Here is a 16,509-nt window from a genome sequence, read left to right on the forward strand (position 1 = left end):
TCTTCTGATCTCCAATGTACCATTGATTGTCACTACTTGGGTGATCCTGTCAAACCTAGGCCCTGACAGAATAAAAAACAAAAACAAACAAAAGAGAAGCCTAAAAAGAAAATCCAAGTACTACATGGTTAATGAACATTACTTTCCCATATTGCTGTTTGGGTTTGATCATTGTTATTCCACTGACTGAGTGAAAGAACACCTATAGACCACTCACCTTTCTACCACTGGGAGTGGTGCGGGTTTTGCCCTGGGAGGACGAAGATGAACCAGACGAATGTGAGGAGGATGACCCAGAGTCAGAATCTGAGGAGTCACTAGATGAGGAAGCTCGTCTTCCCCGCTTCTCTTGTTTCTTTTGACTTCTCTCCCTTCCCCGGTCTACATTGCCCACTTCCGGTGGGGGTGAGGGAGGCATCACAGATTCTGCTGGACCCGAGGGGACGTTTCCTGCATCCACCCCTTTAGCACCTCTGGCCAGCTCTCCCACTTTCTGTTTGTCTGTCTCCTTATCTGCTAGGACATGCTCCTCTGACGCAAGCTCCTTAGCCTTTTCTTTTTCAGCACTCTTGCCTAGTGTGGCAATCACTGGGATCTCTGGCCCTGTCGTGTCAGACGTGTCTGCTGCAGTTGGTCCGGAAACAAGGAACCCCTGTCTTGCAGGTATCTGTGATGCTGCCTGTCCAGCAGAAAGCTTGGGCCCCTGCAGAGTACTTTCCTGCTCTTGTTCCCCAGGTTTTCTTGGGGACTGGAGAGCTGAGGCCTGAGGATGGGGGCTGTCAGAGAACGTACGGGACCTCTTGATGACCAGGGATGCAGAGCAAGATGGGGACAGAACTGGGGGGTCTCTCAAGAAACGGAACTTCTTGAAGGAGGACTGGGGTGACAGAGGCGTTGCTATAGTTGGTGACAGGGGCGTACCAGATTCAGCTGGCTGGTTGTCTCTCGATGCTGTTTGGGGTAGGGATGGCACGTGGGGCTCCCCACCCTCCTCTGTTGCCGCCATTCTACCTGCTCCTGTGGAGAGGGGAGGAGTGGGCAGGGGGGTAAGACCAATCTCACGACCACGTTTCCATGGAGGAAGATGACTCTCCCTCTCAGCCACCTTAGCCCTTTCCTTATCTTGTTCCAAAACACTCTCCCTCTCCTCTTTTTCTCTCTGTTCTAAAGCCCTCTCCTTCTCTCTCTCACGTTCCAAAGCTTTTTCCCTCTCCACTCTTTCTTTCTCCATGGCTCTTTCTTTCTCAAGGGCTTTCTCCCTTTCAATTATTTCTTGCTGCAAAGCCCTTGCCTTCTCCTCCCTATCTTTCTCCCTCTCCTCCAGTTCCCGCTCCAAAGCTTTCCGCCTCTCTAGCTCCAAAGCTTTCTCAACTCGCTCTTGCTCCAGCGCTTTCTGCCTCTCCTGTTCCCGCTCCAGCGCTTTCTGCCTCTCGAGCTCCAGCGCTTTCTGCCTCTCGAGCTCCAGCGCTTTCTGCCTCTCGAGCTCCAGCGCTTTCTGCCTCTCGAGCTCCAGCGCTTTCTGCCTCTCGAGCTCCAGCGCTTTCTGCCTCTCGAGCTCCAGCGCTTTCTGCCTCTCGAGCTCCAGCGCTTTCTGCCTCTCGAGCTCCAGCGCTTTCTGCCTCTCGAGCTCCAGCGCATTCTGCCTCTCGAGCTCCAGCGCATTCTGCCTCTCGAGCTCCAGCGCATTCTGCCTCTCGAGCTCCAGCGCATTCTGCCTCTCGAGCTCCAGCGCATTCTGCCTCTCGAGCTCCAGCGCTTTCTGCCTCTCGAGCTCCAGCGCTTTCTGCCTCTCGAGCTCCAGCGCTTTCTGCCTCTCGAGCTCCAGCGCTTTCTGCCTCTCGAGCTCCAGCGCTTTCTGCCTCTCGAGCTCCAGCGCTTTCTGCCTCTCTAGCTCCAACGCTTTCTGCCTCTCTAGCTCCAACGCTTTCTGCCTCTCTAGCTCCAACGCTTTCTGCCTCTCTAGCTCCAACGCTTTCTGCCTCTCTAGCTCCAACGCTTTCTGCCTCTCTAGCTCCAACGCTTTCTGCCTCTCTAGCTCCAACGCTTTCTGCCTCTCTAGCTCCAACGCTTTCTGCCTCTCTAGCTCCAACGCTTTCTGCCTCTCTAGCTCCAACGCTTTCTGCCTCTCTAGCTCCAACGCTTTCTGCCTCTCTAGCTCCAACGCTTTCTGCCTCTCTAGCTCCAACGCTTTCTGCCTCTCTAGCTCCAACGCTTTCTGCCTCTCTAGCTCCAACGCTTTCTGCTTCTCTAGCTCCAACGCTTTCTGCCTCTCTAGCTCCAACGCCTTTTCCCTCTCCTCCTGTTCCCGCTTCAAAGCTTTCTGCCTCACTAGCTCCAAAGCTTTCTCCTTCTCAACTCGCTCTTGCTCCAAAGCCTTTTCCCTCTCTATACGCTCCATCTCCAACACTTTCTCCCTCTCCAACTGTTCTCGCTCCAAGGCTCTCTCTCTTTCCTGTCTCTCTCGCTCCAAGGCTTTCTCCCTCTCCACCCTTTCTCGCTCCAAAGCTCTCGCTGTCTCCACCCTTTCTTGTTCAAGAGCTTGCTCCCGCTCAAGAGCCCTTTCCCTTTCCTCCCGCTCAAAAGCTTTAGCTCTTTCTATTGCTCTTTCCCTCTCCTCTCTCTCTTGCAGCAAAGCTTGCTCTTGTTCCATGGCTCTCTGCCTTTCTAACTCCACAGCCTTCTCTTTCTCAAGCTCAAGGGCCCTCTCTCTTGCTAGAGACTTCTCTCTCTCTTCTGCCAAAGCTTTCTCTCTTTCCTCCCGCTCTTGTTCAAGAGCTTGCGCCCTCTCTCGTTCCAAAGCTCTTTCCCTCTCCTTCCTTTCTGCCTCCAAGGCTTTCTCCCTCTCTCGCTCCAAAGCCCTTTCCCTCTCCTTCCTTTCTGCGTCCAAGGCTTTCTCCCTCTCCTCTCTCTCTCGCTCCAAAGCTCTTTCCCTCTCTTGCTCCATGGCACGCTGTTGCTCAAATATTCTCTGTCTTTCCAGCTCCACGGCTCTAAGTCTCTCTTGCTCAAGGGCCTTTTCTCTTTCACTCTCTGCCTGCAGCTCCCTTTCCTTGTTTTCTTGTTGCCATGCAGAATCTCTCTCTTCCATTATAGTGGGCCTAAGCACACTCACAGGAACTTGACTGTGGGATAGATGGCCTCCAAGGACACCCTGGTTGGTAACTGGAACCAGACTGGGGAAGGGCAAACTGGCTGCAGCATTGGCTGTGTGGGTGATGGCAGACACTGTGCCCTCTTGAGGACCTCTACCAGGAAATATTGTTGCAGTTGCAGCATTGTTGTCCTGCCTTTCTGCCTCCCCACGTCCATGCCACCCAACTCCAGAGAAAGCGCCTTCTGATGCCATCTTGCGTGCCAGTAGGGTCAGTGGGCCAGGCTTGCGCTCTGCGTTGCTTTGTGGTTCTGGACTGCTACTACGACTGCCACTGCTAGAGGAGCCAGAGCTGGAGGTACTGGAAGTACGCTGCCTAGCCGGGAGCTCACCTGGACTAGGGGGGCTTTGTTTAGGGGTATCAGGCAGTGGGAATGATAACTCTGGGGGAGGGGAGGGAGGAGGGGTAGGCTGTCGAAGCTGCGGAGACAACAGGGGGGGGATGTGCTGTGGGGGTTGGCGGGATCCTTCAGACCTCTCTCTTGCTAGCTGGCCTCTTGGTGGCTCTCCTAGATTCCTCCTCCTGGCACCGCTATCCCAGTCCTCATCCTCGCCATCCTCGTCACCTCCGTCGCTGTCATCATCGCTATCTGCTGGGACTTGGCTAGAGGTTGGGACTCTCTCCGGTCGCTGCTCACCATCAGCTACACACACAGACAGAGAGGCAACGGCAGCAGGGGCAGAGGTAGGCGAGGTAGAGGCAGGTGGACCAGACACATGGCCGTCTTTGGCCCTGTGTCCCTCTCCCTCGCTTGCGGGGCCTGCTAGTCCCTCTCCCTCGGAGGGGCCAAGTGGCTTGTGCTGGTCAACCAACACGGGTACGTCATCCTGATGAGGACGGAAAGGGAGATGAGAATGAGTTTGTTGCAGGACTATGCCAGAGTTCCTCCCATACATGCAATTGTTCAGGCATACATTAAATTGCATGCAAGATTGTGTTAATCACGCAAGATTCTCAGACATGCAAGCTTCTCTCAAACATGCAAGTTGCACAACAGGGGTGTATTCATTACAGAGATTCTGTTTGCAAAAGGAATGAAAACAGGGCGGGACCTAGCTGAATTTGCCCATTAGAAACTCTTGTTTTAGTTGCAAAATGGAATGCAAAGGGAAAATGATTACGCCCCTGGAGACTCTTAAAAACAGAAAGAATACAGCGATTAGTCTGCAACTAACCTGGTCTGGGGCAGCACAGGCAGAGCTGTTATTGCCCTGTGTGTGGTCCTCTTGGTCTGTATCTGGAAAAACATAGTAGTGAAATGTAATGAGACAAAGTACCCTGAGCAGGAGATGAGTAGCTGACCTGATTTGATTTATAAAAGGAACCGCGCTCAGTACAGGCATAGAACTGACATGTAAACTACCCAGGCTTAAACTCCAAGCCAATACGTAAACGTGAGGGAGTAAACTGCCAACTTACCATCATCTTCGACTGCTTCCCGGGCCTCTTTCTCAAGACGCTGCCTCAAGAGCTCCTGCTGTTTTGCCAGATACTGCTTAATGAAGCTATTCTGGCTCATCTCTTCACCAATCTGAAATAATCAGACAGATCATAAGACTTAAAATCCTTGCCCATATTCATCATATTGAAGTAGTAATTAGAGAAACTGACAAATATCTACACAAGGAGCTGATTGAATTGTTATGGTTCATGCAACTTCTTCATACAGTAACTCTCACCTGGGAGTTTGGCTGCAGTCCTATGTGATGGTGTGAGGTTCTCTGGAGGTTCTCCAGCATGAGAGCCTGTCACAAACATAATACATGATCACACATGATCACACATGATCCACGACACACACACACACACCAAAAAAAAAACAGTAAACAGACTTTCACACACTAAATTATGAATTGTTGTATGTTGCATCTGATAATCATGTTAAGCTAGTTACATGATGGGCTCATTAGAAAACATTCACACTATGAGGGCAGACAACCATGCAAGTTATTCCTTTAACAAAACAAATTTAATATCAAATATTCGTAGTAGCAGAAGCATATACTGTCCGATATCGACTAAATACAAATAATAGTATTTTCAACTGAGATGTAGCTAGTTAGCTAGATTGATTTAACTAGACTTGAAAACGACAATGGTTGCTAGCTAGCTGTTGCATCTCAAGCTGCTTGCAATTCACTTGGATTGCTAACATTACATCTTCTAATTTTACAAAGAAGGAATAATTCCTCGAAGATCCGGGGCCCCAAAACGTTTAGATTACTTTTATTAATCCATGAATTCCTTAATTCCTTATTTTGTTTACTACGCCTCCCAAAGCTTGCTAGCTTCAAGTACAGTAGATAGCGAGCTAATTTACAGGCGCGTCCACGTTGTATAACCTCCCCCCAACTCGTGCACACCAACAAAGCGCGGACCGTGTAGCCGCAGACGACAAAACTACCAGTAGCTAGCAGCTAACGTTAGCTACCAGCCGTGTCTCACATAAACAACAAACGTCCATTTAAACTTTGGTTAACAACTTATTCAACAAAAAAGCCATTTCAAATGGTAGAACATAGCACAAAGCTTCCAACAACGACAAAACATTATCAGAAAGTAAACAGCATACAGTAATGATTTTTTTTATTTTTTTTTAACTAGGCAAGCACTCCGGCCTGCAAGGCAATCATCGGCCAGTCTCTAGCAACACCGAGGTTTAGCGACTGCAGGTTACAAACGACCTCAAATTCTTAACAAAACTCACCCCTTTGAGCCTCTTAATGAGAGCATTTTTCTGTCCGCTTTTAGGAAGCCCCCGCTCCTCCAAAGCAGCTTTCAAATCCGCCACCCGTAGAGATTGTAGCGGCCTCCCGTCCAGTGTAACGTCTTCGAGGTCCGCCATTTTCCCTTTCCTCACTAATTCGCTTCAGCAACGCCTTCCTTCAACCAACGTGAGTAGTCAAAGTGTAAATTGAATTTTATTATTACATATTGTTTGATTTTATTCATACATTCGATGGTGGAGTGTTATCCATGCACGCTATTCACTATGAATTTGCATTAATAAGATACCAAAACATTATTTGGAAAATGTCATTTCCTAGAATATAATGTTATTTGTACCAACAGGAGGCACTCTTTCACGTGTCAAAATCATGTCAGAGTGCAACATCAGTTGTAACAACTGTCGTTGTTCTTTGACAAATATTTAGCGGTCACGTCTTGCTCGACTGGGGGTGCTTTCCTGGGGGTGTCCTGGCCAGAGCCCTTTTACCAGCCCTGTTCCTTATTAGGCTATAACACAACCATGTTTTTCCACATCTCTAAGGTCCCATAAATGAAATGGATGGTTGTGTAAAAATGTTTTACTGCAAAAGTGGTTAAATTGATACGTATTGTGACACACACCCTAAACTCAAACAGTGCACAATAATGACTGGCTGTAGGTGGGGGTGGGCCAATCTCACGTAACCCAATATTGCAAGATATTGCTAAAATTTGGAATTACAAGTAGACAATTGTCTGCCGTACATACAAATCACATTTTATTGGTCACTTGAGCCGTTACAACAGGTGTAGACTTTACAGTGAAATGCTTACTTACGAGCCCATTTCCAACAATCTAGATTTAAAAAGTAAGACAAATATTTGCTAAATCAAAAAGGAAATAGTAACACAATAAAAACAATAACGAGGCCAGTGGTGGAAAAGTACCCAATTGTCATACATGAAAAGTAAAGATACCTTCATAGAAAATAACTAAAGTAAAAGTGAAAATCACCCTTTTTTTTAAACTAGGCAAGTCAGTTTAAGAACAAATTCGTATTTACAATGACGGCATGCCCCAGCCAAACCCTCCCCTAACACAGATGGCGCTGGGCCAATTGTGCACCACCCTAAAATACTACTTGAGTAAAAGTCTAAAAGTGTTGGTTTTAAATATACTTAAGTATCAAAAATAAATGTAATTTCTCAAATATACTTAACTATCAAAAGTAAAAGTATAAATCATTTCAAATTCCTTATATAAAGCAAATCAGACAGCATCATTTTCTAGTTAAAAAATAAATAAATTACAGATAGCCAGAGGCATGCTCCAACACTCAGACATATTTTACAAACGACTTATGTGTTTAGTGAGTCTGCCACATCAGAGGCAGTAGGGATGACCAGGGATGTGCTTTTGATAAGTGTGTGAATTAGGCCATTTTCCTGTCCTGTAAGCATTCAAAATGTAATGAGTACTTTTGGGTGTCAGGCAAAATGTTTTACCTAAATAATTGTTTTTTAGGAATGTAGTCAAAATAAAATCTAACTTTATTTGTCACATGCGCCGAATACAACAAGTGTAGACTACTGTGAAATGCTTACTTACAAGCCCTTTAACCAACAGTGCAGTTCAAGAAGAGTTAAGAAAACGTTTACCAAGTAGACTAAAATAAAAAGTAATAATAAAAAGAAACACAATAAGAATAAGAATAACAATAACGAGGCTATATACAAGGGTCACCAGTACCGAGTCAGTGTGCGTGGGTACAGGTTAGTCAAGTTAATTTGTACATGTAGGTGGGGGTGAAGTTCAACACCATAGTGCCCACGAATCTCATCACTAAGCTAAGGACTCTGGGACTAAACACCTACCTCCCTCTGCAACTGGATCGTGGAATTCCAGACGGGCCGCCCCCAGGTGGTAAGAGTAGGCAACAACACGTCTGCCCCGCTGATCCTTAACACTGGGGCCCCTCAGGGGACTATGCATAGATAATAAACAGCGAGTAGCCGCAGTGCACAAAAGAGAGGGGGGGTTAATGTAAGTTGTTCGTTGGCAATTTTATGAATTGTTCAGCAGTCTAATGGCTTGGGGGTAGAAGCTGTTCAGGAACCTTTTTGTCCTAGACTTGGCGCTCCGGTACTGCTTGCCGTGCGGTAGCAGAGAAAACAGTCTATAACTTGGGTGACTGGAGTCTCTGACAATTTTATGGGCTTTCCTCTGACACCGCCTATTGTATATGTCCTGGATGGCAGAAAGCTTGGCCCCAGTGATGTACTGGGCCGTTCGCACTACCCTCTGTAGCGCCTTACGGTCAGATGCTGAGCAGTTGCCATACCAGGAGGTGATGCAACTGGTCAGGATGCTCTCGATGGTGCAGCTGTAGAACCTTTTGAGGATCTGGGGACCCATACTACTGTTGTGTCGTCAGCAAACTTAATGATGGTGTTGGAGTCGTGTTTGGCCACGCAGTCGTAGGTGAATAGGGAATACAGGAGGGAACTAAGTACACACCCCAGAGGGGCCCCAGTGTTAAAGATCAGCGTGGCAGACGTGTTGTTGCCTACTCTTACCACCTGGGGGTGGCCCGTCAGGAAGTCCAGGATCCAGTTGAAGAGGGAGGTGTTTAGTCCCAGAGTCCTTAGCTTAGTGATGAGATTCGTGGGCAATATGGTGTTGAACGCTGAGCTGTAGTCAATGAACAGCATCCTCACATAGGTGTTCCTTTTGTCTAGGTGAGAAAGGGCAGTGTGGAGTGTGATTGAGAATCATTTTCCCACCATTCATTTTTCCCATAAGGGATTTTAGAAACACTTAAAATAAGGGCTGTGTTTTGTGTATGCTTACCCTGGCATGATGTTTTGAAAACCGTGTAAATCTCTCTAGGACAAGGTGACTTTTATCAATATATTTGCCTGTATTTACCCCCCAATAATGAAATGCTAATTGGCTGATAATGTGGCTATCATAAAGAACTGCACAAGACTGCCAAATCGAGGCAAAGGTAAGAATCTCTGGATTAACTATCTGATGTTTGCTAAATTTAGTAATTAATAAATTGGCTACATTTCTTTAAATTGACAATTCTGTGAACTGTCTTCTGCAAGTTTTAAATTGACACAATACCTGCTAGCAAAGGCGTCAGCTAGAGATGATGTGCAGGAGCTTGCATGGATTTGTTGTCTTGCAACAAATTCTACTTTGATGCTAAGTAGCATTTTCTAATCTAAAAGTAAATATGGATAAAAGTCACCTAGAGAGATTTACGTGATTATCCAAAACATCACACCAGGATAAGCTCACACGAAACACAGCCCTTATTTGAAATGTTTCTAAAAATCCCTATTGAAAAAATGAATGGTGGAAAAACAACCGCTATGTTTTATGGGTATTATGACACCTCCACTGTGGGGCTTTATAGACATTGAAATGTAAAATGGTTAGGGTATGGGTTTAAGGTAATAATGTCCCGGAACCCGGATAGCACTAACCATTACATTTCCCATAAGAGTCATTGGGCAAAGGCACCCAGTGGGCATACGTGATACAGATGTGTTTTACTGGTTGAAATCTGGTGGAGACATGATATATATCCAGATCACAACCAGATTAAGAAGTCTTCATCGTGATGTCTTTTTGACGTCATGAAATGGTTGAAATCTGATTAAACTACTGACCAGTTATCTAAATGCTACTCAATTAATAGAAACCAATCTATATAAACATGTGCATGGTGACTCCGACTTGGGTGGGGCGGGAGACCATCATGCTGGCCGAGCTCTTCCCAAATCCAGCAGAATCATATTAGTCTGGGCTCTGGCAAATGGGAGTCAGGCCGACTCCACTTCAGCTTATCAGGCCCGATTTAACTATTTCAGGAGTGAGGCCTGTAAGGGAATTCTGCCCTATGCATGTAAAATATACCACAGGAAACTTCTTTGATCAGAGGTTAGTTTGTTTAATAAGGATTGCAACCCGGAGTACACACTTACAGCAATTTGCATGCAAGACACTCAGTTCTAAAGATTTTGTTTTCACTTTTTATCCCCTACTATGGTTCACCCCGCCCAGGGTGATGTCCCTTAACTTTAATACCATATAAGCTCATAATTATCAGTTGCTAATACAAAATTGTCTCTGCTTAGGTAGAGTTCAGCTTATTGTGTAATTGACAGTTAGTTTCCCAATCCTTCTTTCTCTTATTGCTATCATGTTGTAGCAGAAGACTGGAACATAGCATCAACAGAAACTGGCTTAGTTCCCTTTATCTGTTACCAACAGTATCGTTCAACACACAGGCATATGACTGTGCAGAAGTACAATTGACCTCTTAATGCACTTGTAATGTGTCTACCACTGATCCTTAATCTCAAGCTAAAGCAAAACATCAAACATTGTACTTTTGTAATTACAGGTGTTCCTAAGTAACAGTTCATGCATAGTATGTCTTTTCCACGCCCAAGCATCTTCCTATAATGTACAGATATTATAAAATTCCTTACAGGCCATTTGAGGTCTTTATTCAGATTCAGTTACAGGGTTCAAATTAAGATCATTCACAGCCTTAAGATTTTCGGTGATCTTTACACCGAGGTAGGTTACAGTATCTTTTTCAGAGATGTTACAATCTGCTAGATTGACAGCTCCTTTCAAAACAAACATCTCACATTGTGTGACTAGGGTGGGCATTCTATGTCCTTTTTTCTATGTTTTGTATTTCTTTGTTTTGGCCTGGTATGGCTCTCAATCAGGGACAGCTGTACATTGTTGTCGCTGATTGGGAGCCATACTTAGGTAGCCTGTTTTCCTTGGGGTTTTGTGGGTGGTTTATTTCTGTTTAGTATACCTTACAGAACTGTTTGGCTGTTGTCTTTTGTTTCTCTGTTTATTGTGTTCTCAGTATAATAAATTCATGATGAGCACTAACCACGCTGCGCCTTGGTCTACTCCCTGCAACAGCTGTTACACACATTTGGAAAGATTTAATACAAAACCTGAGATTTTGGAGAAATGCTTCATGATATCCAATGCTAATCTAGCTTGTGACACATTTTTCAAAAAAAGTGAGGTGTCATCCGCCAGTTGGGATATCTTGATCTCTTTGGCCTGGAATGTCTCCACTAACATCAAGGCGGTGACCCGATCCTGTAGGTTCATGCTCTACAACATTCGCAGAGTACGACCCTGCCTCACACAGGAAGCGGCGCAGGTCCTAATCCAGGCACTTGTCATCTCCCGTCTGGATTACTGCAACTCGTTGTTGGCTGGGCTCCCTGCTTGTGCCATTAAACCCCTACAACTCATCCAGAACGCCACAGCCCGTCTGGTGTTCAACCTTCCCAAGTTCTCTCACGTCACCCCGCTCCTCCGCTCTCTCCACTGGCTTCCAGTCGAAGCTCGCATCCGCTACAAGACCATGGTGCTCGCCTATGGAGCTGTGAGGGGAACGGCACCTCCGTACCTTCAGGCTCTGATCAGGCCCTACACCCAAACAAGGGCACTGCGTTCATCCACCTCTGGCTTGCTCGCCTCCCTACCTCTGAGGAAGCACAGTTCCCGCTCAGCCCAGTCAAAACTGTTCGCTGCTCTGGCACCCCAATGGTGGAACAAGCTCCCTCACGACGCCAGGACAGCGGAGTCAATCACCACCTTCCGGAGACACCTGAAACCCCACCTCTTTAAGGAATACCTGGGATAGGATAAAGTAATCCTTCTAACCCACCCTTAAAATATTTAGATGCACTATTGTAAAGTGGTTGTTCCACTGGATATTATAAGGTGAATGCACCAATTTGTAAGTCGCTCTGGATAAGAGCGTCTGCTAAATGATGTAAATGTAAAATGTAATGCCTTCAAATTGACTTTTATGAACTAATGAGCATAACATTTCAGATACTAACAAAAAAAAAAGACCACATTTCAAATGCTTAAGACAATCAAAGATAAAATTGTGACTTACTGTATCAAATGCTTTCTGAAAATCCAAAAATAGGATAACAGGGAAGTCATCCAATAGATCACAATACACAACCAAGTCTAACACCAGCCTCAGATTATTAGATATATGGCGCCCTTTCATAAACCCTGATTGACATTCATCAATCAGATCATTCAAGCAAGACTTTAACCTTTTTGCAAAGATTAAGGCTATAATTTTGTAGTCGTTATTTAGGAGAGTGATTGGACGCCAATTATCAATATTTAAAAGATCCTTGTGTGGTTTAGGTATAAGAGTAATAACCCCTTGCTTCAGAGAGGCAGGTAGTTCTCCCATCTTTATAGCCTCCTTAAAGGTTTCAAGTAAAAATGGTGCTATTTCCTCAGAGAAGGTTTTGTAAAATTTAGAGGTTAATCAATCACAACCTGGAGATTTGTTATTTTTTAACTGAGCAACAAATCTTGACAACAAGAACGAATGAATTCTTCAGTAACCGAATTAACATTCTCTATAGAATCAAGGAGATCCTTAGAGTCACTCAAATTGTTATCTAAGGAGTAAAGATTCTCATAAAACTTAGGCTTCCTTAAGTTTCTGAAGTGTGTTGAGTTCCCCTCTCCCCTTTTCCAAATAAAAAAAAAATACTGTTCTTTTCACCTTTTTCAAGCCATTGTTTTCTGGATCTTATGAAAGCTCCTCTAGCCTTTTCCTCATACAATGTATCTAGTTGATTATGTAAATCATTCAATTTAGCTTTCTCATTAAGATCAAGACGCTCAATCTCTGTGATATCCGCAATTGTCTTAGAGAGTTCAGCTACCTCACATCTCCTTCTTAAAGCAAGCCGTTTTCCATAAGTAATACAGGCTGAATGGATTTTACATTTCAGCAGTTCCCAATATTTCCCATATTCTGCATTAGATGTAGCTAAACTCCAGTAAACAGAAATTAGGTTCTTAATCACATTTTTTAAATCATCATGCAATAACAATGAGTTATTTCATTTCCAATAACCACCAGAGTATTTCTTACCATCATTACTGCACATTCTTACAGTCAACCATATGACTTTATGATCCATCAGGACTGCAGGCAGTATTTTTAACTCTACATTGTTGGGCTCAAGACTAGAGGTTATCACCCACAAATCAATTATTGATTGTAAAGAACGATCTCTATTACTCCATGTGTATTATTTCTCTCCAGGGTTTTTAACTCTCCATATGTCAATTAAGTCCAGGCTTTGGCAGAAATTCACCAACTTGTTCACACCAATGTTAGGCCTATGGGGCAATCTATCAGTCTTATTAGAATAAACCATATTCAAATCTCCACCAACTATAATCTGACTGGATGGATATTTTCTCAGAAGACTTTTAAGAATTTCTTCAATTTCCTCTAGAAGTAAGTTATTTGGAGGACTAGAACAGTATCCATATACATTACACAACACAAATAATCTTTCCATGTGGTTGATGACCGCTACTAGCCAATGTCCATTGGTGTCCATTTGCGTAAACAAAAATGTCCCTTTGAAATTGTGTACTAAAATTGCAACCCCAGCTGAATGATTAGCCCGTGGGCCAAAAAAATGACATTGCCCCACTGATTTTTCCAATAATTTTAGTCCTCCTTGCATGAATGTGTTTCTTGATCTGCGTTGCAGTCCTTACAACAACAAAAAAGCTTTTCTCTTCAACAGGTTTCGTATCCACCTGGCATTGATTGACATAAACTTCAAGTCCATATCTACAGAATAGAAAGAAAAATCCTATGCAATCTCAACTCGGTCGTATTTATTTTCCATCGGCGAAAAAGGCTCTGATTCCCCTGTAGTATCCACCCTTTCCTTGATTTCGGGCCTGTTGTACAAGAGGCCACAATTTTGCCTTTGCTGCCTTGTCTGCTGCAGTCAAGTCCTCACCGAATCTACATTTCCGAGATGATCACATGTCATTTACATTCCAGCCCTAACCTGAACTTTTTGCTTCTTCCTCCACAACATCCGGCGATGCCCCAAAGGCGCTAAGTCAGAGCCTTGTCAGTTCCAGATTTGACTACTTCATCTCACACCCTGCTGGAATCCCTGCATTCTCAGATTCCCCTCTGTTATTAATCTCTATATTGTAATCAATAAAGTGTTTCAAAATGCTATACTTTTATTAACATATACAGTGGATATAAAAAGTCTACACACCCCTGTTAAAATGCCAGGTTTTTGTGATGTAAAAGAATGAGACAAAGATAAATTATGTCAGAACTTTTTATACTATTAATGTGACCTATAATGTGAACAATTCAATTGAAAAACAAACTGACATTTTCGAGGGGGGAAAATGAAAAATAAAAACCTTACAATAACCTGGTTGCGTAAGTGTGCACACCCTCCTATAACTGGGGATGTGGCTGTGTTCAGAATTAACCAATCACATTCAAACTCATGTTAAATAGAAGTCATTACACACCTGCCATCATTTAAAGTGACTCTGATTAATCACAAATAAAGTTCAGCTGTTCTAGTTGGATTTTCCTGACATTTTCTTAGTTGCATCTCAGAGCAAAAGCCATGGTCTGCAGAGAGCTTCCAAAGCATCAGAGGGATCTCATTGTTGAAAAATATCAGTCAGGAGAAGGGTACAAAATAATTTCCAAAGCATTACATACACCATGGAACACAGTGAAGACAGTCATCAGTGGAGAAAATATGGCACTACAGAGACATTACCAAGAACTGGACATCCCTCCAAAATGTATGAAAAGACGAGAAAACTGGTCAGGGAGGCTTCCAAGAGGCCTACAGCAACACTAAAGGAACTGCTGGAATTTCTGGCAAGTACTGGCTGTGTGCTACATGTGACAACAATCTCCCGTATTCTTCATATGAATGGGCTATGGGGTAGGGTGGCAAGACGGAAGCCTTTTCTTACAATGAAAAACATCCAAGCCTGGTTTGCAAAAACAAACATCAAGTCCCCCAAAAGCACATGGGAAAATGTGTTATGGTCTGATGAAACCAAGGTTGAACTTTTTGGCCATAATTCCAAAAGATATGTTTGGTGCAAAAACAACACTGCACATCACCCAAAGAACACCATACCCACAGTGAAGCATGGTGGTGGCAGCATGCTTTGGGGCTGTTTTTCTTCAGCTGGAACTGAGGCCTTAGTCAGGGTGGAGGGAATTATGAACAGTTCCAAATACCAGGCAATTTTGGCACAAAACCTTCAGGCGTCCGTTAGAAAGCTGAAGAGGAAGTTCACCTTTCAGCACGACAACGACCCAAAGCACACATCCAAATCCACGAAAGCATGGCTTCACCAGAAGAAGATTAACGTTTTGGAATGGCCCAGCCAGAGCCCAGACCTGAATCCAATTGAACATCGCTGGGGTGATCTGAAGAGGGCTGTGCACAGGAGATGTCCTCGCAATCTGACAGATTTGGAGCGCTTTTGCAAAGAAGAGTGGGCAAATATTGCCACATCAAGATGTGCCATGCTAATAGACTCCTACCCAAAAAGACTGAGTGCTGTACTAAAATCAAAAGGTGCTTCAACAAAGTATTAGTTTAAGGGTGTGCACACTTATGCAACCAGGTTATTGTGAGTTTTTTATTTTTCCCCCTCAAAGATTTCAGTTTGTTTTTCAATTAAAGTTCTGACATGATTTATCTTTGTCTCATTATTTTACATCCCAAAAACCTGGAATTTTAACAGGGGTGTGTAGACATTTTAAATCCACTGTATGTTCAGATCATCTCTGAGAGAGAAGGGGTGTAATATCTCCAGATGGGTGTGTGGTACCCTTCCTCACCCATGCCAACAAGATGTTACTTCTTGTGGGGTCTTTTCCTTGAAAGTAAGTTTGAGAGTTTAAGTAATGTACAATTAACCTTCTGAAAGTATACTGACTAAAAGACAAAACGGAACTGTCAAATTATATTATAGCTGTGTCGTTGTATACTTGCGGATTAGATTCTTAAGTGGAACATTTTGTTGGGGAAAACTGAAATGCCCATTAAAGTTTTTGCCCAGTTTGCTGAATGTGTTCTGAAGGAGGAGTCGATTGTCTTTTCAAATACGGACAAAGATGTTAACCTCATGAGAGAAGAAATAGCAGTCACTCTCCTCCAAAACACCGGTATGTTCAATTTCTAATTTAATATAATTGTGTATATAAAAAAAAACTTGAAAAATCCATATAAATGTTATCTTTGATCCAATTTCTGACTAGATGGCCACTAAAACATATGTATTTAAATGATTCTGTTACAAGAAACGTATAATATTCCCTTGTTCCCTGTTCACTGTTTGCTCAGAAAAATGCATGTAAAGATGTATAGACTATTTGACATTATGTTTTGCTAGATTACCTGAGTCAACTGTGCCACTTCTGTGGGGAGGTGGACAATACTGAGGAAGACACTAACTGGGTAATTGCTTGTTCACTTCTAAAGGCACATTTTTCCGAGTACGAATTTGTATAAGCAGTAATATTTCTAAAGGCAGTATCATCCGCTCTGTCTGATAATGAAATAATTGTATTTCATGTTTTAAATGCATAACTTTTTCATAAATTTCAGATTGGTTGTGACTGCTGCCCACGATGGTTCCACCAGTCCTGTATGAAAACCATCCCACCATTGGAGGATTATGTCTGCGCTGCCTGTCAGGACTAGGTTAGGCTTGAGTTCCAGTCGACGACATCAC

General features: G+C 43.8%; 1 protein-coding gene across 1 annotated transcript in view; it reads right to left on the reverse strand.

Moving 5' to 3' along the window:
* LOC106600278 (apoptotic chromatin condensation inducer 1a) overlaps positions 1-6,094 on the reverse strand; it is a 40,721-nt gene extending 34,627 nt beyond the window's left edge. The window contains exons 1-5 of the mRNA XM_014191588.3: positions 5,860-6,094; positions 4,832-4,897; positions 4,572-4,683; positions 4,328-4,389; positions 218-3,979 (exon numbers count right to left, since the gene is read on the reverse strand). Coding sequence (XP_014047063.3) covers positions 218-3,979; positions 4,328-4,389; positions 4,572-4,683; positions 4,832-4,897; positions 5,860-5,997 — 4,140 coding nt within the window. The 5' untranslated portion in view covers positions 5,998-6,094. The remainder of the gene's footprint in view (positions 1-217; positions 3,980-4,327; positions 4,390-4,571; positions 4,684-4,831; positions 4,898-5,859) is intronic.
* Positions 6,095-16,509: the final 10,415 nt, after the last annotated feature.

The sequence above is a fragment of the Salmo salar genome, chromosome 03 (genome assembly GCF_965601325.2).
Source record: "Salmo salar chromosome 03, fSalSal1, whole genome shotgun sequence".
Classification (NCBI taxonomy): Eukaryota; Metazoa; Chordata; class Actinopteri; order Salmoniformes; family Salmonidae; genus Salmo; species Salmo salar.